Raw genomic sequence first — 22,457 nt, 5'->3', positions numbered from 1 at the left:
CTTTACTCTTTATTCCTCACAGTACCCCCCTTTCTCCCTACCTTTTCTTTTTTGTCACTCTCATTCTATTTACACTTGCACACGCATATGTTGCTGCTCATCACTCAAAGGGAAAATGCAAGGGAGAGAAAAAGTAAAGCTTATCTTGGTAATGAATACCACAGCTTTACAATGGCTATTGACAGATAGGTGCGCATACTATGTTGGGACAAGCAATTTTGGATCCACTCTTCATTCATTGTCCCTGAAATCATAATTGCCTCACATTGATTTTTCACACGTGTTGGTTCATCAAGACTGCAGTACATTCTGAAGGGCATGACGACTCAGTTAAAGGTCTTTCACAGTAGGGATGGACAGAAATGACCTTTGTTTCTCCTTCCCTGCATCTCCCCTCATTCATGAGCATATAGTCATTGACGTGTGTGCACACATGAATATATCGCCTATGCAACAATAAACTCACTTATGTGATGGTATAATGAATTATGAAAGCTTAACAGGTGGCAATTGCCTCTAGGCACAGACATGAGTATTCAGTTTGATTTGACCGTTTCCAAAACACCTGATCCCTAAATGACACTGCTTCAGAAAGACACTTTTGTAGGTATTTTCAATACCTTCTAACTCAGAAAATAATGTGTTTGAATACCATGGAAATGTAGTTCCTTTTTAAATCAAATGCTTTGACTATAGTTTCAGTAAAGCTTTTACAGTTCAACATGTTGACATTCCTCCTTCCGATTCAACTAGTTCTTGTGTTATTTGCTGATGGAGATATTGTGAATTAGCTATTGAGGATTTGTTCTGACTCTGTGCCTTTTATATCAGCATTCAAAGCAACAGCAATGGAGTGTTTAGAAGCCATGGCATCCGGGCTTTACTCTGAACTCTTCACTACCGTCATTTCTCTAATAAACCGGTTAGTATTTCTTCTCTGGTGTGTTACTGACAGTACATTACATTTGTAATGAAGATGTCATGATTGTGCTGAACCGGTATACAACAGAAAAATGTAGATGCCTCATGTCACTTTTAGTAACCATCATTTGTGTTTAAACAAGAATGTTTGAATGGTTTCAGAGTATTAGAGCCAGTTTTATTTCAGTTAGGGATATAGTGGCATGAGATGAGGTTATATCAAGAGGTTGTCAAATATGGCACTGCTAATGTTATGCGTGTGTATGTATTTACCATGTTTGCTTAAGGGCTCTGAAATCCAGCCAGCACTCCCTGTGCTCTCTGATCATTGTGGACACACCAGGCTTTCAAAACCCAAGGCTGGCTAAGCGTGAATGTGGTGCAACCTTTGAAGACCTGTGCCACAACTACACTCAAGAGCGTCTGCAGACCCTCTTCTACCAGCGTACTTTTGTTCAGGAGCTGGAGCGATACAAAGAGGTAATGCCATGTAAAGTATTATGCACCGTGCATACAAACAGCCTCATTCTCATTGTTTCTGCCTTCCTCCTACCCTTTCTCTCCCCTTGTCTGGTCCTTTCTCTCAGATATATCAACTCCAATAGAGTATGTGTACACACATCAGATACACTATCTGTTCTACCTGTCACAAGCTGTGACAAGTCAAAGTAGTTCATGTGTTAGACCTTCTCATTAGTGATGCCAGTCTTCACCGCTTCTGCCAAGATCAAAGTAAAGTCACTCACAGCTGCCTGTGGGAGAAACGCCCAGCTGCACAGCAGTGCTGTTGTTCCCTAAAGATCTATTCTACTTCTGTCCTCTTTAACGTTCTGTCTAGCAGGACTGGACCATCATAACTATGGGTGTAGTCATCCCATAGGATTTAGTGTTTTTGAGGACAAATAGAAAGTTTTCTTTCATTACTTACAGTTATGTCTCAATTCATTGCAACAATGTTTTTATTAAAAACTCACCTGATATCACACTGGAGTTACCCAGACATCCTGATTATATTGCTTCAGATACATTGCTTCTGAAAAAGGATCCTGGGATTTCCCACCCACATCCTTTGCATGGCAGAAATGGAGTTGGAATGAGATGAAATATTGCATAAATGCGTGTAGTGTAATTCTCTCTTGTCAGTACATCTTGAAAACATAAGAACCTGTGAAAGTGTCATTGTAAACTGGGTCAAACTCATTTAAAACGGCACACAGTCTTAACAATCACAGTGACAGGCAGGCGGGTTAAATTGTGATACACACAGTATGCCTTTATATTTTTGAATAAATTGCTGTTGGGCGCTCTAGCTTTCTGGCTAGTATTTTTTTTTTTCTGTTTTTTGCGTTCCTCTGTACATGGACTCTCCGCAGCAGAGAACAAAAATCAGTGGAGAGACTTCACATACACAGTCAGCTTGAACACTGGCATCTGTCGTGGCCACATTATTAGCATGCCAGCATTTTCTCCCCTTTCTGGAGCATGATCCACTCTGTTACCATGCACTGTTACTTTATCTCTTAATCTTTATAGCTATAGCTTTATCTCAGATAATTTTTATCATGTGCCACATTAATCTAGAAATGACTAATGGAGCTGCAACCAAAATGGTCAAATCTTTATGGCTTAATAACAATGTATTTGTTCTTTTTTTTTTATTTTAAACCAAGTTAAAATAGTTGTAGTTAACCTATAAAATGCTATTACATTTTGGAGCTGTGGTAAAATATAAAGACTTGAGACTGTGACAGCTGTTATATGCTAAAAAGCAAGGTACACTCTAGACAGGTTGCTAGTCATTGACATGGCTAACACATAGAAACGGATAATTAGACATTCTCAGAACCAGGCCTATGGGCAATTTACAATCACCAGTGCACCTAAGATGCATGTCTTTGGACTGTGGGAGGACACCAGAGTATTCAGAGAGAACCCACACAGGAAACCCCCAGCTGGATGGTAGGTCTTGAACTTACTGGCTGTGAGGCAGCAGTTCTAACCACTGTACCATTGCTTCTCTAAAAATCTTCTGCTCTCTGTCGCTTTCCCATTTATCCTGTAAATAGTTCAAAACTAAAAAAATATATATTTTGCTAACTTATTGGTCTATGACAGTGGGTTTCAAATGGCCTAGCATTCAAAATCCTATTTTTTGACATCATAGGTCATTAGTTTGTCAATCTCTTTGCTGTCCTCCAGGAAAACATAGAACTTTCCTTAGACGACACAGAAACCAGCACGTCTCTGTCTGTGGCAGTGGTAGACCAAGCTTCGAGTCAAGCACTGGTACGCTTGTTTTATTGTCTTTCTTCATTTTATTGTCACACATCTAACTTGCATAATTTCTCATTTCCCTTGGTTTTAGTACCATAAAATGTTTGATTTTCAGATGTTAATGTTAATCCCTGGGTACAATATATTGTTTTTTTAATTAAGAAAAAAATTGAATGTCTCTAAGCATCAGAAGACTTCTCTCTATGTTAGACTTGTTTGGCAGAGACTAGAAAGAGAGGGTGGGAGCAAGAAAAGAAAGGTTAGAGAATTGACTTCAAGAAAGAAAATCAATGTTTGGCCTTTCCAGCCTATGATCTGCACCATGGAAACAGAAATGGCCGAGTTTAGAGAGTCCATAGATCACTTTGCTGTAATTCCAATGTGTTTGGTTTGAGTGCTTTACTTTTTAAAGGGTCCCCACTCTAATGGGAATGTCATCAAAAGCAGTGAACTGTAGTACATCACACTAAAAACCGAAGGGTAAAAATAACACAGATTCTTCAAAGTCATTTCTAAAGTCAGCTATAAAGATCTATGCTGTTTAGAGTGCAAAGACATTTTGATCAAAGATTTTTTTTTTTTTTTTCCCCTCACAGATATTTTTTTTTCCTGTTGTAGCTCAGACATCTGTTATCACAAACAGCCTTAATGCTTGATTCATTGCAAGCCTCATAGTTGTCACATGTCTTCTCCAAACTGATAACCTGTTTTGTATTTGTAGTCAGCGTAGTGTGCACTGCTGATAAGGATGTCTCCAGTGCAACTTCTGATGGCTGCTAAAGCATTTTTTGGTTTTGTGGATTTGCTTCTTAAGCCACAGTTCCCAGGGTGGATTTAGACAGTAGCTACCTTTCTCATGAGCTTGAACAACAAGATGGTTATGCTCAATGTCTCTGACTTAAAAGTGAACGCTTCAGTGTGTTATGTATTATGGTGACATATATTTGGCATACCCTTATTCAACAATGACATGCTAATTGTGTAACTAATTGCATTATTTAAAATTTTCTCCCTTTATACTTTCCACATTTTCCCCATTCTAATTGTGTGGAATAAGTTAAAACTGTTATGACGGTATTATTGCAGTAAACTGCTAAAAGTATGCTCACATCACAAATGCTATTGAAACTTAAATTTCCGCTGCTAACAATATCACCATGTCTGTGATACACTGCTCAGACTGGGAAAACAGAGGGCAAAGTATTTTCGCTGACATTTAGAATGGTTTATATGTAAGCAAACGCTCACTACAGAGGCCAGCACCAGGCATTTGAAGGATATTTTTTATAATTAATACTTATTGCTTTGTCATTATTGTTTGTAGGAGGTGGATAATAATATCTTAAATATATTGTGACTCATCAATATATTCCATTAAACACTAACATGAACTAGATGTTTATTACTCATGTTTGACATTCCTTTTGTAAAATCTTTTGCATAGAGGGTCATAAAGGTAAAACAGAATATTGTGTGTGTGTGTGTGTGTGTGTGTGTGTGTGTGTGTGTGTGTGTGTGTGTGGGGACAGGTACGGACAGTGCGAACAGATGAGGCCCGGGGTCTGTTGTGGTTGATGGAGGAGGAGGCACTGCAGCCTGGGGGTTCAGAGGAAACACTGTTGGGACGCCTGTTTAGCTACTATGGACCTGCTGAGGGCGAGAGTAAAGGCAAGGGGAAGATGCACACACAGACACACATGCATAAGGTTGCACTAATACAAATAGTGATCTTCTCAGAAATGAACAGAAAATCCTTGTATTTTCATTTTCAAAAAGAATAAAAATAAATAAAAACAAAGACGTTCATTAACATTATATATTGTATGGGTATATATAAACTCCCCTTTTGTTTTATAGTACGCTGTATTGTCTCAGTTTAAATGAGCTCATTAAAGCTATACTATAATATGGAATTTCCAAATCACAATATCTCGTTTAATTTGACCAGTTGCTGTTGTTCTGCAGAGCAGTCACAGATATCCGATTCATATGTTTCTTAGCAATTCTCTAACAATAAGAACTGAAGCTTTTAAAAAGTTCCCTAATAGAGCTAGAAAATGGTACGCAAATTGTCATTTTAGTACTCCAAAACAACAGCTGGTGGATTCTCATTAAAGCTACTTTTGGCTGCTCCCTTATTCACAAGGGGTCGCCACAGTGGGTAGCTCCACAGCTTCGATTTGGCAGATTTATTTATTTCTTTTTTTTACGCCCGTTGCCCTTCCTGACGCAGCCCCAAAGGGATTTGTCTCCTCCTAGCATCAAATAAGGGAGCTTTCATTTGCTAGGCGAATGTGTAAACCACTACACTATGGAGCCACTCAGCTTCAGAATTCTCATTAAAACTCTTCATATAGGTCAGATTTGAGCTCCTCTGTTTCGTCTATCAGCTCTCTGATGACCTAGTACATCATGCTTGTGGCAGACAGTTATATTGTCTATGAAAGTGGAGTATGGTTGGATCTAAATGTCTCACACTAAAACTACACGGATAAAGTGGCCCATTAAACAATAAGGTTTACTAGGAACAGACTGTTCATCATGATGTTTTTATCAGTAAAATCTATGCAGGTTTGTGACAGGCGGCACACACCAGACTAATTAGGATGTGATGAATTTACTTGCTTTGTTAAACTCATGCAGACAGTAAACCCCTTTCTGAAGTCTTGAATATGATTTTTCTCATTATCTCGCTGTATATGTATCTAATACATTTTACACTGGATCCCCCATTTACTTTAGGTCACACTTTCCTGTTGAAAAGTGAAAAAGATCATAATTTCCTGCTGGGCCACAGCCATGGGACAGACTGGGTGGAGTATGATGCACGAGGGTGGCTCAGCTATGCCAAGCAGAATCCCGCCTCTACCAATGCTGCGTCCCTCCTACAAGACTCGCAGAAGTAAGTATCCACCATGCAGGAGTTGTTGTTCCTTGGTGTTGCAGACTTGAATTATCACACTCTGAATTACGGCATCTCTTACAGAAAGATCATCGGCTCATTGCTCATGAACCGCACAGGTGGAACCACAGTTTTGTCCGGGTCTGTTGCTGGCCTTGAAGGTGTTTCCCAGCTGTCTTTGCGCCGGGCTACTAGCATGAGGAAATCCTTCGTCACAGGAGTAGCTGCCATCAAGAAGAAGTCTTTGTGCATTCAGATAAAACTTCAAGTGGTGAGAGCATAGGGTGTGATGGCTACTTGGGGATGTGGGGCACCACAAGGCACAACAAAACATGCTGTTGTAAATATGAGAAGTTTTAAATTTGTTTTTGACTCTACCTGAAGTCTTATAAATGAAGTAGAGGCCAGTTGTTTAGCGACAACAGAGAAAATGACATTAGGCCATTAAGAAGTTTTGTTTTAGTGGCTGCATAGTGTAGCGGTTTACACATTTGCCAAAGAAGAATCCTGTTTCAGTCCCTTGAAGAGACATTACTTTGGTGTTGCATTAGAAAGAGCATCTAGTGTTTTATGTTTTATTTATTATTTAAAAAAAATAAACATGTGGAGCTACCTGGTGTGGTGAGCCCTTGTGAATATGGGAGCAGCTCAAAACAGCTGCTATTACTACTACTACTACTACTAATGCTGTTATCAGTACCACTACTTTTAAGAAGAACATATTTCTCAACAAGAGAGTCAAAAACTAAAAACCTTAACTTGTGCTTTATTAGAAGACGCTGCATTAACTCTTGACCTGTTCCCACCAGGCTGCTTATAATCCTGCTCTGTCCTTTTCAGGATGCGCTTCTTGACATGTTGCGGAGGTCCAGGATTCAGTTTGTTCACTGCATATTGCCCAAGGCGGATGCCCTCAAGGCGCTGAGTGGATCTCTGTTCAAAGGAGTGGAATGTGAGGCTCAAGGGGAGAGTGGAGATCCTAGCTTAATGCAGCTAGATGTAGCCTTGCTCCGTGCTCAGATACGTGGATCTAAGCTGCTTGATGCTTTAAGAATCTACAGACAAGGTGAGGTAAAGCAAACATACCCCCTTGTCCATGTGTATTAAAAAAAAAAAAAAGGCTGTCAGATTAAATCTTATTCAATGCCGGTTTTCACAGGTTACCCTGATCACATGGTGTTCTCTGAGTTCCGACGGCGCTTTGATGTGCTGGCACCGCATCTCACCAAGAAGCACGGAAGAAATTATATAGTGAAGGACGAGAAGAGAGTAAGTCAGTCACTGAGAGAGGGAGTAAAATGTACAGCTGTGCCGCTAGCCAAGCACAGTGAAGATTGATGATGTGAGGAGGCAGCTTCATGACCTGATCTCAACAGCCTGATGTCAGCAGCCTACTGACAGAGACATAAAGCTTCATCAGGGCTAATAGTAAAGACCTAATCAGCTTAACTTCATCACTATAATGCCTGTGAAAGAAGCTGATCAATATCAGGGCTTAGAAAGTGCTTTACTGCAAACAAAAATAAAAATGCCTATTTTTCTAAATGCCATGGTTATTACACTGTGACAGTACTGCTTTTGTTGGTTTTAATTTAAATTGATAAAAAATGTGGATGGCTTGAGCTTCATTATAAAGACCTATGAAAGAAACATGAGTTGAAGACTAGTAGAGAAAAATACAGAAGTTTCTTTCTGCAGAGAAATAAGAAAGCAAGGTAGAGAATGTGGGTAGGGGTGAATATAACTCCTTTCCCCTGTGTCAGTGTGTTGGAGCTGAGTTTCTGTGGAAACACTGGCAAACAAAAGCCCCTCAGTATTCGTGGCAAACCTCTCTTGGTGTAATCTAGATGTGGTCTTTCAAAGTGGAGTCTCAAGTAGAGAGAAGAGGCTCAGACAACAATAGACGGACAGTATACACAGGCTGAACAGGGAGAGGGGGGGCTCCAGTGTTTGGGTTGGTGTAACTCTACATGGGATGTGTGTGTTCAGAGCTGCAACTAGGTCAAGAAAAACAGGGGATCATGATGAATAGACTAGGTGCAGGTGGATTTTAGGGGGCAAGTTGTAATTGGTTTGTTGTATTTTTTCTTTTGCATCCCGACTTGGTTTTAAAACAAAATCCAGAGTGAGAGAAGAGGGGAAAAAGTGCACTGTAGTTATTAAACATGACAGATAAGGGGGAACTGTAGACCGCTCTATTGTTATGGTGTCAGTAGCACCACTGGATCCACCTTTTGAAAGGCTGAATGTGTGTTTGTGTGCATGTATGCATTTACTCAGGCTGTAGAGGAGCTTCTGGAGTCCTTGGATTTGGAGAAGAGCAGTTACCACATGGGTCTGAGCAGGGTGAGTAATGCCCACACATCACAAACAAATGAACAGCTTTAAAAATGTATTGAATAAACATTTGCTATGAATTGCTCTGCGTCTGTTTTGAAATTCTCACCACAGAGCAGTAGTACACAACTCTTTTTTTTTATGACACTTGCTGTCTGGGGATGTGTGTCTTTCAGTACACCTGTTCCTCTTTGAGGCTTGTTTGCCATCCTTTATTGGAGACCTGCCAAGCCTTGTCCCTTCTTCAAGTTATTTAGCCAGTGGTTACCCAAGAGTCATGTCTCTACCTTGCCCATATATATTACCATATTTACTATGTTTTTTTTCAGGTTATTGGAGCAAATTTCTCCTCTTAATGCATTCTGTTTTTCACCACAACCTTAGTATGATTTGCACAGTAAACATTGCTTCAAAATGCACATTAAATCCTATCAGCTGGAAAGCGGCCATCAGTCAAAATGAAATCAAACAGTAAAGTACAAAAGAGGGGGACTTATGCTCCAAGATACTGTACGGTGTGCATGGCCCTTTTATAAAACACATGACAAAAGAATGGTTTGGAGGCGGCTTCACATGGTGCCACACTTTGGAGTGTGAAATGGGCTCAGAAGTAGACATGCACAGTTGGCCATTCACAAAGCATTCCAGTGGTGTCTTGGCAACCTGTCTCACTTGCATGCCAATTACACCAAACCAACTAAAAGCAGTGAATGAGAAGCTCTTGACTGGACAAAATCTGCCATTAGAGATAGCCACATGCCTGAAAGGAACATAGCTGCATAAAGCTACTACATGATGCCTGCATGCAATTTTGAAAATAAAAATAAAAGAATAACAGATTATTTTTTGCCTTGAGAGTTTTAATTAATATTCATTGATACCATTGAATGTATCTTTCTTTGCTACTGCTTTATAGATTTGCTTGCTAAAACAGTTTGATGATTCCCAGCTCTTGCTTTGTTAACATATTATATATGGATTTTGGAATTTAAGGAGCATGGACACTTTGTAGAGCGACCTTAGTTTGAGAAAGTGTGTGTTTGTGTGTGTGTGTGCGCGCGGTCATCCTGTCCATTTTAATAGCTTCCTGCCATCATATCTGGAATGTATCATGGTACCAAATCCTTCTTGGGTATAAACAGGCTATGACATAATGTGCTTTCCTTTGTCTGTTTACCTCTTTTTTTTTTTTTTACCTTTGCCCTAGATTAGAAATGGACAAGGCTGATTGTTCGAGATAACTTAATCACCCGGGTTCTCACTTAGATAAGACTCACTTGACTGTGGATTAAACTGTTTCTTATTGATTAGTTGCTTCAGTGCATTAATTTACCTTTTAACTCCCCTCTGTTTTAACTGTGCTGCTGGGGTTGACATTAAAGCAGGGCCTCTAAATCTCATAATATCTAAAATAACCATTAAATTGTCTGAACTGTTTTACGCTTTGCTAATAAGCATCTGTGTATGATTGTTTCTTGTTATAGCTGTTCTTCAGAGCTGGAACCTTGGCTAAGCTGGAGGAACAGAGGGATGAGCAGACCAAGTGCAATCTAACCCTCTTCCAAGCTGCCTGTAGAGGTTACCTGGCTCGGCAAGCCTTCAAGAAGAGAAAGGTATGCAGGATTCTATACTGAAATGAAACGAGCAGTCCAAATGTTGTCGTAATCTTAACTGAAGCCTAAATACAACTGTGACAGGTTTTTGTCAACAAAGTTTGAAGGGGAGAAACTTGAATGAATTCACTTTAATTGGAAAAAAGAATGTAATTGCAACACACTGTCTATTGTTTTATTTTTAGTTTTTGCACAGCTGAGCAAAATGAAGTAGGTCAAGTAGGTGAAGGATATGCACTTCAGAATTGAGAGCCAATTTTAGATCTAGTTTGTTCTGTTCTTGGGGTAGATATAACCAGCCCTGCTGTAAATCTTCAGCTAATTGCAAATAGGTTCTCTGAATCTATTGGCTGTACCCCATCCCTCGTTGTAATCCATCCAATCAGCTTTCCCAAGGCGATATTTGATTGTGACATTTCCATTTCTGTGACATTTTATCAGTCCACTCCCCTGAATTGTAGCCTTATCAAACATGCTGCTGACTCTCATACCCATCCATTCCATCCATCTTCCATTTTTCTACCAGGACCTGTGTGAGTCTATCTCTCTGGACCTCATGTGTCCTCTTGTGATGTATAGAGCCCTGCAGTACTTTTCTCCCTCTATGATTACGTTGTACTATTTAAGTGAATGTGCCACTTCAGCTGGGCTGTGATGAACCAGCAGAAATGGAATTACATTACTTATCTCTCCATCCACTATGACATACTGTTAGGAAGCACGCATGTTGTTTAGTTGTAATATGATGCCAGTCAAACATTGTCAATTGTTACATTGTCAATGTTGTAATGAGGTAAATCAAATTGACCTTTAAAATATCTGGACTTTCAGATATTATATTTTGGTACCTTTCTTTTTAAATCAAATACTTAAATGTATGTTGGTCTAAAATTGGAACCCCAATACATTTTCTTTATCAAGTTCAGAAGTGATTATTTACACAGCAAAGCAGGGTAAGTGCCTGTTGCTTTACAATGGCTAGAAATTGAAGAAAATCAACACCAAGGATCCTTTCAAAATTGCTAGGCAACTGTGCAATTACAAAATCCATTAGCAAAGAAAAATTTTTTCCTCTGCCCTCTTTAGCCCCCTCCCTCCTGCACATGTATCTATAATAGAAAGATGAGACTTTATTTCATCTCAATTGTATTTATCTCAAACTCAACTTAGGTTGGCAAGGTAACAGGAAATATGCAGTTATGACGCACCCCTCATCAAGTCAGGGTTGCAGAGGTTTATTTAAGCTGTGGACATTTTAATGCACATTACTTTCATATCCACAAACCAATTCATTTTGATTCAGTTCAAAAGAACTTGAGTTATTCCCAATGAAAGCAGACCACACAGCTAGCAGCATCCTAGGTAGAGATTAAGGACAAAAAAAAACGGAGAGTAACTGCTAGCCTGAGTCTAAGGGTAACAAAACTCTTTGGAGCCTTTTGTAAGGGCCCTCTACCGCCAAGGTGGTCATATAGCCTCTCTAAAACCATACAAGACTAAATATTTCCTTCTGTTTCTAGTCCTTGAGTTAAGCTAAGTTAACTGGCTTATTACTCTATTCTAAACTTGCATTAAAAAATTCCACACTTGAAATGATAAATGAATGGACGTCATGTAGTTATTGAATTTCTTTTTTTTTTTTTTTTCAAACACTTCAAAACTAGTCATAAAATACTAAAGCTTTTAATAATATTAGGTCAGTTTCTGTACTCAGCAGTGAGAGATATAAAACTGTGCTTGGTAGAGAAATTACAAGAAAGATGCTGTTCTGAAAGTGGCTTTGCAGCCCCTTGCTACCCGTTTTCTGCCTTTTTCTAACCAACAATTTATTCCCATACAGCTGTTGCATGCATGGTAAATACAGTCTCTCCTTGCAATAATTATCTGAAGGGCATCTTTTCCCCTGATTATCATTCTGTTTATATTATTCCTGATTCAATTAGTCAACACCAGACTTGGGGAGGATGCAGGGATGTGTCGAATATTGAGTAATTTCCATCTCTCGTTCTCTTACTGTGAAGATTTGCAGAGTGTGTTGTTGTCGAGTCTTAGAATAATCACTGTATAATAACATCGACTGGCACCCTTGCTGTTTCCCTGATATCCCTCTGCGAAAACAGATCTGGTCTTCATTGCCTCTTACACTGTTTGAAGTATCCAGTCTTAGCATGTACAGTAGATGGTAATTTGCCTCTGGAATAGTGCAAGTGAGTTCTGGTGAAGCTCTCAGACAGCTACTGGTTGATGTATATGGATGTGACAGGAAGTCACAAGTTGCCTTGATTGATATTCTCTGGCATGTTAACCTTGTGAAGCTGTGCCAAGCCCATGTGACATTAAATGACAAAACCACAATTTTTCCTCTTTTTTTTTTTTTCTTTCCCCTTTCAACTGTCTCCTCAAGGGGACAACCTGACATTTTAAAAGTCTGTTATTTTGCCTCAGCAGGCACTTGCCATATTGGGAGCTTTGTCCTTCAGGTACCCTACAAATGTAGTTTTTAGAATTATTTGCATGGAATCAGCACACAGCTGAGCTCAGGCGGGGGATTCTACAGAATATCTTTTTCATTTGAAACATGCATTCCCATGGTTCTGAATCAAAGCGCAGATGATACCTTTATAGTTGCAGTTGTAAAGGTATCAGTATGCAGTGCATTGCTATAAGATATGTCTTTGGTTTAGCTTAGGGTTAAAAATGAATAATGTACAAAGTGTAGAAAGAGCCAGAATGATAAAGCTTATAGCTTATGTTTGTTTATAATGAAGCAATCCTTAGAAACCGATGTTGCTTCATTTATTTACTAAATGGCAACTTTATGCTCAGACTTTGCTGCAGGTATCTAATATCTAATACATATACAGTAAGTCTTACATGTATACAGACAATCAAACCCGAAATACATGTATAGAATATTTGGAAAAGAATGTAGTGTTTTTTTTTTCTTTTTGTTTATTAACCTTGGTTCAAATTTTTCATTCACTTCACACTGTCTTACAGTTGTCACACCTTGTTAATGTGATATGAATACCAAAATATTTATCCACAGTGCTCATGTTGTATAATCTTTTGTTTGTTTCCTATTCATTATAGACTAGATATGACAAGTGAGACCTGTTTAATTCTTCTGTCAGAGATTTGCAGCATTTTGCTCCATGTTAAGGCTTTCACTGTGTGACAAATCCTAATTGGTCATAGAGAGTACCTTCAGGGCAAAATGTACCTGATGCTGAGAATTGTGTTGCTCTAATTGGGTTTGCCCATAATCTGCTGCTGCTAGAGAGCCTCATGCATAAGCAGCATGGAAATCGTGTAATACTTGGAATTAGCTGCCAAAATGTTTGATTTAATTAATCAAAAATTAGCTTCCAGCCTTGGAACACACTCGGCGGAAACTCTCTAGTGGAGGTTGGCAAGTCCCGGGATATCTGCTTGCCCATACATATGCAATATAGCAGAAGAATGTAGTTATTTTCAAATATTGTTCATCAATGGTGCGGATGATATGGTAACGGTAGAGTTTGGAAAGTACTTATTCCAGTGATTATATAAAAGCAGCATTTAGTCTGGATACTGCCTCCATGTGGTACCTGTGCAAACAATTTGTCTGCATTCAAGCTATTGGTGCTGCATATTACATGCATTGTTGCTGGTTGTAAGGTCATAATAGGGGATCTTTTACAGATAAATTTGGAAGTAATTACATCACTTTTATGCCATTGACATTCAATATGAGTTTGTATTTTGTTGTGCAAATAACTGCCTGCACTCTCACAGATTTCTCTTTGGTGACTGACTCTCCATATGTGTGTTTAGATTCAGGATTTAGCCATCCGTTGTATTCAAAAAAACATCAAGAAGAACCGTGGAGTGAAGGACTGGCCATGGTGGAAGCTCTTTACCACAGTGCAGCCCCTCATTAAAGTGCAGCTCACAGAGGACCAGATGCGGAGCAAAGATGTGAGCAAACCTCACACAACCTGTTGAATCTTTAAGGATTTAATATATTTTTAAATGCATTCCGTGTCTGCACTATTCTACATACTGTCATCACTGTTGACATTGACCTCCAACATAACATAACATGTATCTGATATAAAACAGCTATATTCTGTATTCCAGGAGGAGATTCAGCAGCAGAAATTGAAGCTTGAGAGAGTGGAGAAGGAACGAAATGAGCTGAGACTCAATACAGATCGATTGGAGAGCAGGGTGGGTCCCCCTGCCTATGGTAGTGCATTAGGGATAGTTTTTGGAGATTTATGGTGCAGTTGCACTCTTTATTTTAGTTAAAGATTTGATTACCTACTTGCACAGGAACTGTGGCCAGTAGTTTGCAACTTTGCATAACACCCCGTGTGCGTCTGCCTGTTTGTGATCAGATCGCAGACTTGCTGGCAGAGCTCGCTGATGAGAGAAGCACAAGTGAGTCAGCATCCCAATTGCTGGAGGCTGAGACTTCTGAGAGACTGCGCTTGGAGAAAGATATGAAGGATCTACAGGCAAATAAACATGAAATATATATATGAAAGATGCACACTTAAAATTTATAGTAATTCTGAAGTTCAGTTTATTATGACTGACATGCTCTGCGTGATTATTGACTGAATTTGTGCATTCCAGGCAAAGTTTGATGCCATGAAGAAACAGTTAGAATCGCAGGAGATGGAGGTGATGGAAGCACGACTCATGAAAACATCAGAGCTAAATGGGGAGATGGACAATGATGATGAAGATGCTGGTTAGTAGAGCAAGACACTGATATCTAACATTTGGTCGTGACACCAGAGATTGCTACATGCAAGATCGAATTTGAAGATAATTCAGAGAAACTTTTCTCTGTTTTTTTGAATAACATAGTCTCGGTCATCAGTGTTTTTTAAGCATTTGTTTTAAATTCCCTAATTAATTGCACCCTGCGACACTTTCAGCAGCTTGCCTAAGCCTGCCTAATGGGCATGTCAGCTCAGGTCAGAAGCATAATTTACTGAACCACTCAGACCAGCATTATGTGCACAGTTTGAAAAATCTCCCTTATACTAATTGTAGCTGCAGGAATGAATGGCTTTGTTCAGCTGTTTCAGCAGGAGACATGGCAGTAAGACTTGGTCACATCCTGCATAATACTGTTAAGTATATTTTCCAAGTTTAGGATTAACCGCTAGGAGATTAGGATGTCCGCTCCCAGGCATACAACTAATGCTTGTTTCTGATTGGTCTCCCCCTGCTGGGAAAGAGAGCGCCTGCTGAGAGCATATTGTCCATGGGTCTTTTTTTTTTTTGATATCTGTGTTCCCACCTCCTTCAACCCACCTCAGCAGACAAGCCATTACAGAGCATATCAGAATTCTTAGATGAATGAGAAAGTAATCGGTGGGATCAGAGCTGGTGGCCCTGCAAGTTGTCATTATGCTATATATATGCTAATGAGCAGAACTGATGGAGGAGCCCGTGTTGGTATGTGAAGGAGAAGTGGACAGCCTCTAAAATGATAAGGCTTGGAAATGAACCTGAACCCAAATGTCTGTCTGGCTGCTGTTATAGTTCTGATAGCCTATGACAGCTCCAGAATTAAGGTCGCCTAAGAACTGTGGAAAGTGCCACTTAGACATGTCCTCCTCTAACTACTGTTGTGGTGTGCTCTGAATTCCTATCTCAGGTTTATTCAAGATAAGAGCTAAAACACAAAGCCTTCTTTGTAGTTTCCTGTTGAATACCTTGACCTTGTAAGTTCAGCATCTGATTAAGCAAAAGTTTTATTTCCAGAAAGATTATTTTATTTCAGTCTTTGAATGTGATAATCATCGCAGCCAGTGCAGTGCACTCCATAATCCCACGCATCCATCATGTCTGTGGTTTTTACGCCTCTTCCTCTGTGTACCTGGCTGGACCTGCATTAAAGTCAGGAAATGCTCAAATGTCACACAGACATTTTCTGAATTGCATGTCTTTCCTCTAGGAGGAGAGTGGCGGATAAAATACAATCGAGCCGTTCGTGAAATGGACTTTGCCAAAAAGAAACTTCAGCAGGAGTTTGATGACAAGCTGGAGACGGAACAGCAGAGCAAAAGACATGTAGAGAGAAAGGCAAGAGCAAATTACAACTTGAAATAATAATAATAAAAAAAATCTAAATTAATTTGTCTCACACTTATAACATTTTAATTGTGGAAATGTAATAGTAATACTAGGTGTTGCACTTTCATTAAAGAAGTGTGTGTGTGTGTGTGTGTGTGTGTGTGTGTGTGTGTGTGTGTGTGTGTTGCAGCTGGCTGATTTGCAGACGGATAATGAGGATTTGCAGCGCTCTGTGCAGCAGCTGAAGAAAAAGTGCCAGAAACTGACTGCCGAGCTGCAGGACACCAAGCTTCATCTGGAGGGCCTGCAAAGTCGCAACCATGATCTGGAGAAGAAGCAGAGGAAGTCAGTTCAACTGCCTGTCCTGTTCTCTTGCATAAACACACATTGCAGAGAGCATATAGCTCTTTTCTCCTCGGATTAAGCAGCACTGGTCTACTCGCCTAATGCTAAAGTTTTCTTTAATTTGAACAGTGACTGAGATGTTCTGTAATCTGTGGAATTGCATTAGCTGAGAAAATGACTCAAGACTTTAAGCACTTGAGAAGCTATCACTGTGGCAGAATGTGATCTCTCCCCTGTGGCTAATTGAAGATGCTCTGTGGGTGAAATTATTTTCGGCTGCGCTTCAGAGAGAAAAACAGAGAATTACAACAAGCTGACAGCATGAAACACTTAGCTGTTAAGTTCACTAACCATAAGTGTTTCTGCCCTAGACAATTGAAGAAAACATTTTGCACATTATTACAACCCAATGGTAAATTGATGGCTATTAGAGGGGGACAGAAGTGGAGGCTAAAATAGAACCGATGATAGCCTGGCGCCTCCCGTATAACAAAGTCAAATTCTCTGAGTAACATACTGTGCACAGAAATGAATGATGCAGAGATCTATTTCTGACAGATCTTTCTTTAAGCTGATTTGTTAGTTTAGAGTTTAAAATATAAAATGGGTATTAGTTGTGCCTGCCAATTTCCCTGTTTGATAGTGTTAAAACTGTACTGTGTAATTAAAAATCTTTCCTACCACATTCAACTGATAAGGCTACGTTATTGTTGAGATTGTGTAAAACCAACATTTTTTTTTGTGTGTGTGTGTGTGTGTGTGTGTTTTCCAGATTTGACCTGGAGCAGAACCAGGCTCAGGCTGAGGTACAGAGGGAAAGGAGCCAGAGGGAGAAGCTGGCTCGAGAGAAAGACATAATGACTGGTGAGATGTTTAACCTCCGCCAGCAGCTGCAGGTAGGCTTCTCTCCACTACATACTCCACATGTACTCTAATGCCCTCTCTTGGGGACAACATGTCTGATGTTTCTGCTCTCTGTATGATATAACTAGGCTGGTCCAGATGTATGTTTTACAGCATGCCTTCTGCCTGCAGGACAAGGACACTGAATTGTGTGGCATGAATGTAAAGGTGCAACAACTGGAGGCAGAGCTACAGGATTTGTCCTCCCAAGAGTCAAAGGATGAGGCCTCACTTGCCAAGGTCAAGAAGCAGCTTCGTGACCTCGAGGCCAAGGTGAAAGACCAGGAGGAGGAGCTGGATGAACAGGCTGGAAACATCCAAATGCTGGAGCAGGTACAGAGGGGTGCAAATATGGTTCAGCGAGGAGTTCTTCTTGCTAATTGTTGCATATGTATCTCTCTCTCTAATACATGTTTGTCTCACATGTCATTTATATGTTATGTCTTCAGACTAAGCTGCGGCTTGAGATGGAGATGGAGAGGCAGCGGCAGACCCACTCTAAAGAGATTGAGAGTAAAGATGAAGACGTAGAGGAGATCAGGAGATCTTGCAGTAAGAAGGTAGCCACTAATCATTCTTGCAATTTCTGCAGTTTTTTTCTTATTTATGGCCTTTTTTTGTTGACTAACATTTACTCAGGGCTGTTTTTACTGCAGTACTCAGTAACACACTTTTTTCATGCTTGATTGAAAGCGCAAAAAATAAGGGAATTTATGTTGATGATTTCTTTGTTGTAACAATGCTTTTGAGCAATAAATCTTATACTGTTGGAAAGCCTGTTTATTTCCCCTGAAATGGTGTCACAGTTGTAAGGAAAATGCATCTGTGGGTTTAGCACCTCAGTTGAGTATGTAGGTTGTGCCCATGAAAGACTTGCCAAATCTTTTCTGCCAGTGCCAAAGTGTTTATTCTGCTATTGACTCTTGTTTGGTGTCATTTATTGAAGTCTATGATTGAAGTCTGAAAAAACAACCTATTGGCAATTAAAAAATGTTTTCATTTAGCAAAAAGGGAACTCGGTACTATGTAGAAAAGCCATACACAGCCTGGCATCTCCTGCTCATGCTGGTCACCAGCTTGGTCACACACTGCTGTGGGATGGCATCCTATTTTTCAACCAGCATTTGTTGCAAGTCAGCCAGTGTGGTTGTGTTGGTCACTCTGGCACAAACAGCATGTCCAAGCTGATCCCACAAATGTTCAGTGGAGTTGAGGTCAGCACTGCAGACAGACCATTCCATCCTCTACACTCCCCAAATACTGTAGGTCAGGGGTGTCAAACTCAAATACACAGTGGGCCAAAATTCAAAACTGGAACAAAGTAGCGGGCTAACGTTAATATTTATTGAAAAAAAAATCTTCCTCCAGATATAAGAATGAATCTTTTCTTATGGACTCAAACAAGTTTTGCTGAAAAACTGAATATGGAACAAGCAAAGCTTAATACTAAACAATATATATATTAACTGTATAATACCAGTAGGCCAGCTCTAATAGTAATTTGGTATGGCTTCGCGGGCCAAATGTAATTAGGCTGCGGGCCAAATTTGGCCCGCGGGCCAGAGTTTGACACCTATGCTGTAGGTAGTCTCTGATAAACCTCGCTCTCTGTTTCTCTGTGAGGAAGATGCTCCACCACACTATCACACTGCCTCCATTAAAAGCTGTTACCCTATCGGTGCAGCAATCAGAATAGTTTTCTCCACATCTTCTCTGCTATTTGAATCTATGATAGGTCCAGATTTTGCCTACGGCAGTCTATCTTTGAACATAATGTTCTTCCACATTTTCAGGTGCCAGTGCAAATGTTGCAGACACCAGTGCAAAGGGGCCTGACCATGAAGGGCAGTCATGGCAGGCCTCCTAGCAGCCCTATTAGATGGAAGTGTGAAGTCTTTTCTGGACTACCTGGGTAGAGAGCTATTAGCAAGTTTTTATTTTTATTTTTTATGGGCACAACCTACCTACTCAACTCTGCTGCTCAACCTACAAATGAATTTTCCTTACAAATGTTGCACCATTAAAGGGGAAATAAACAGGCTTCCCAAAGATATGAGATTTGTTACTAAAATGATTGTTACAACAAAGAAATAATTGAATAATTAAATTTTCTCTTTACATAGCCCAGTTTATGAAGTTCCTGAATTCATTACTTTAATTTCACTTCATCTAGGTACACATGCTGTATTGCTTTATGCCTCCCTACGAGTTATAGCTGTGGGCAGGGATTTTTGGATGTCCATCCATCTGTCCCACAATTTGTGGACACTGTTTCTGCTGTATGCCTTCAGGGAATTTTTTTGAAACTTTGTATACATTTTGAATTAGTTCAGTTTTGGTCAAATGTCACAGTGACTGATGTGTCTTAATTTGGAGGCAGAAATAATTATAGGATTTATTTGTTGCTATAGGTTTGAGAATTTTATAGAACTATCTAATATGAAAAAACAAATTGGCTTTTGATCTTAATGGTTTAGACTTGGTGTCCGTCAAATTGAAGTGAGTCTGGATAGTCATGGATGTAAACTGCAATGGCTTCTTACAGTTGCAAGGCAGTCATTGCAACTGCAAATGTAATGCATTCTTTAAACTGTTATTTTATTCCATGTGTCTTATTAAGTAGAAAGAAGTTAAATGGATTTCTATATTTAAATTTTTTTAAATTTGACATAATGAAGCATCATGTGTGATTATTCTTAAGGCTACCAGGTCTGCTTTTGGGGGATCTATTTGTCTTTGAGAGCAGCCGTGTCTAGCAGGACGGTCGATGGTGTGTAATGTCTGACTTTATCATGGATCCAGCATTTGTGCATCTTGACACTCTGTGTGTTCTACAGCTGAAACAGATGGAGGTACAGCTGGAGGAGGAGTATGAAGACAAGCAAAAAGTGTTGCGAGAGAGACGAGAGCTGGAATCCAAACTGCTGAATGCTCAGGACCAGGTACTGTCATTACTCTGAACATGTCCGTGTAGTCAAGTCTGTGCAATTTAGTGTCTGCCACTTGTTTTGATTGGAAAGAAAATGCTTTTGAGTCTCAAGGGTTGCTATAGGTTTTCAAGGAGGAAAGTAACGATGCTGGGCTATAAAGGAGTGGTTTGTCATTCAGGTGAGCCAGAGGGATGTGGAGACAGAGAAGAGGCTCAGGAAAGACCTGAAGAGAACCAAAGTCCTTCTGGCTGATGCACAGATTATGCTGGACCACCTGAAGAGTAATGCCCCCAGCAAGAGGGAGATCACTCAGCTCAAAAATCAAGTACATCCCTTTGAACATTTTGGCATCTGCCTGCGCCCAACATAGCACGGATGTGTAATATACTTAATGATACAACAACAGAAAGCATGCTTTGAAATGTGTATTATGCACAAATCAACACAAATGAAAAAATCCCAGATTCTGGAGCTCAGTTCCACTAACGTTTGTCCCTCACCTCCTTCCCAACACCTCTTCTTCCTCCTGTTTTCTCACAGCTTGAGGAGTCAGAGTTTACTTGTGCAGCATCAGTGAAGGCTCGAAAGAGTATGGAGCTGGAAATAGAGGACTTGCATATCCAAATGGAGGATATGGTCAAAGCGAAGATGTCGGTAAGTTTTGACATCTGTTAACAATGTATCCTGAGGGTGCAACATATGTCGTCAAGTGGAACCGCACAAATTGTGTTCCAATTACCCACTTGACTAAGCTTGAATGCCAATATGTTCTGCATATGTTTCTATTGCTGTATGTTTTTGCATCTGTAACTCAGTCGATATTGTGCACGATATCACACATTCATAGATAATGAAATGTACTTACCTTTTTTCATGTTCACTTTTGATGAGAGGGAAATAATTTGCATAAATGTTTCTATACCCTTCTTTTGATGAGCAAATTAAACCAAAAACAACAAACAATGTTTAATTAACTGAGGGCTGGTGCCTGTCAAATTTTCTCTCTTCAAAATACAGCAGGGCTCGAACATTAATATGCATACATCATCAGCCCATGGTGGAATATTAAAATAATAAATGCCCTTTGGCATATGTCGGATTTCAACATTTTGCTCTAATGGATAAATAAGCTTTGTCGAATGTGGGTTTTTTTTTTTTTTTTGCTTGCTCATTAATGGGTGTCTCATGAGAGTACTGCCTACATTTTAGACTCATGGACTGAGGATGTTTGTCTCTCTCGGGATGACACACAGAGTGCTATGTGCCTGTGCTTTGCTTGTTAATTGCTGCATTTATGGCAAGGGAAGGTCTTGTAAATGTCTGAGATTAGAGAATGCATATTGAAGGCCTGAGCCTCCCCCTGATCACAGAGGATGAACTCTAAATGGGACATCACCAGTATGCTGCACTGGCTGCACTTTTCCCTGCCTAAATGAGCCAATTGATTATCTCCAATTGGTCTTATCTTCCAGCCAGAACCCTGTCCAGATTGTGTTTCATTGCTATTAGATGAGATTCCCAGACTGCCACGGCCAGGCCAACTAATGACCATTTATCATATTCAATAGCTCATGAATAAATCCTGCCATTCTAAACTAAAGTGTGTGTTTCTCGCTCTGTTTGTGCCTTAGTTGGAGGAGCAGCTCAGCCGTCTGCAACGAGAGAAGAATGACCTGCAGTCACGCATGGAGGAGGATCAGGAGGACATGAATGACCTGATGAAGAAACACAAGGCTGCGGTAGCTCAGGTAGTCCTGCCTAAAACTTTAAACATCTGTTTGAATGCCAAGAAAAATGGAGTGTATTGCCTTCCGTTCAGCTCGAGAACTTTGTCAAGTATCTACTGTTAAGAACTTGGCTGTTCTTCAATACTGTTGCATTTGGTTGTATATTTTGTATTAGTGTAGTTGCACTTATTTTTGAAACATTAACATTATTTTCTCCAGTAGTGTCTTTGAAATTTGGAGGATATTCTCAGCTAAACATGGGGATATAATCTGTTGTACAGCAGACTACATGACCAAATATTTGACTTGGATATAATCTTGGACATTTGCATTGACAGTAATATAACAGATAACTGAGGCATACATGAACACCAACACACCTGACTCTCTGACTTTTTTTCTCTGTGCATGCATGCACGTGCATACT

The 22,457-nt window shown here is 39.8% G+C and overlaps 1 protein-coding gene across 9 annotated transcripts in view; it reads left to right on the top strand.

Annotated features, from left to right (window-relative positions):
* LOC102303247 (unconventional myosin-XVIIIa) overlaps positions 1–22,457 on the top strand; it is a 56,458-nt gene that overhangs the window by 20,598 nt on the left and 13,403 nt on the right. For all 9 annotated transcript variants that reach the window (XM_014335566.2, XM_005928523.2, XM_005928521.2 and 6 more), the window contains 23 exons: positions 832–922; positions 1,209–1,401; positions 3,121–3,207; positions 4,725–4,863; positions 5,938–6,097; positions 6,182–6,368; positions 6,938–7,163; positions 7,257–7,366; positions 8,378–8,443; positions 9,919–10,047; positions 13,864–14,007; positions 14,170–14,259; positions 14,430–14,549; positions 14,671–14,788; positions 16,007–16,134; positions 16,316–16,470; positions 17,243–17,366; positions 17,506–17,706; positions 17,823–17,933; positions 20,211–20,315; positions 20,482–20,628; positions 20,844–20,957; positions 21,935–22,051. In XM_014335566.2, coding sequence (XP_014191052.1) covers positions 832–922; positions 1,209–1,401; positions 3,121–3,207; positions 4,725–4,863; positions 5,938–6,097; positions 6,182–6,368; positions 6,938–7,163; positions 7,257–7,366; positions 8,378–8,443; positions 9,919–10,047; positions 13,864–14,007; positions 14,170–14,259; positions 14,430–14,549; positions 14,671–14,788; positions 16,007–16,134; positions 16,316–16,470; positions 17,243–17,366; positions 17,506–17,706; positions 17,823–17,933; positions 20,211–20,315; positions 20,482–20,628; positions 20,844–20,957; positions 21,935–22,051 — 3,062 coding nt within the window. The remainder of the gene's footprint in view (positions 1–831; positions 923–1,208; positions 1,402–3,120; positions 3,208–4,724; positions 4,864–5,937; positions 6,098–6,181; positions 6,369–6,937; positions 7,164–7,256; positions 7,367–8,377; positions 8,444–9,918; positions 10,048–13,863; positions 14,008–14,169; positions 14,260–14,429; positions 14,550–14,670; positions 14,789–16,006; positions 16,135–16,315; positions 16,471–17,242; positions 17,367–17,505; positions 17,707–17,822; positions 17,934–20,210; positions 20,316–20,481; positions 20,629–20,843; positions 20,958–21,934; positions 22,052–22,457) is intronic.

Source organism: Haplochromis burtoni, unplaced genomic scaffold, assembly GCF_018398535.1.
Source record: "Haplochromis burtoni strain Fernald_Lab_line unplaced genomic scaffold, NCSU_Asbu1 Contig_115, whole genome shotgun sequence".
NCBI lineage: Eukaryota > Metazoa > Chordata > Actinopteri > Cichliformes > Cichlidae > Haplochromis > Haplochromis burtoni.
This window is presented reverse-complemented; position numbering and strand designations above follow the sequence as displayed.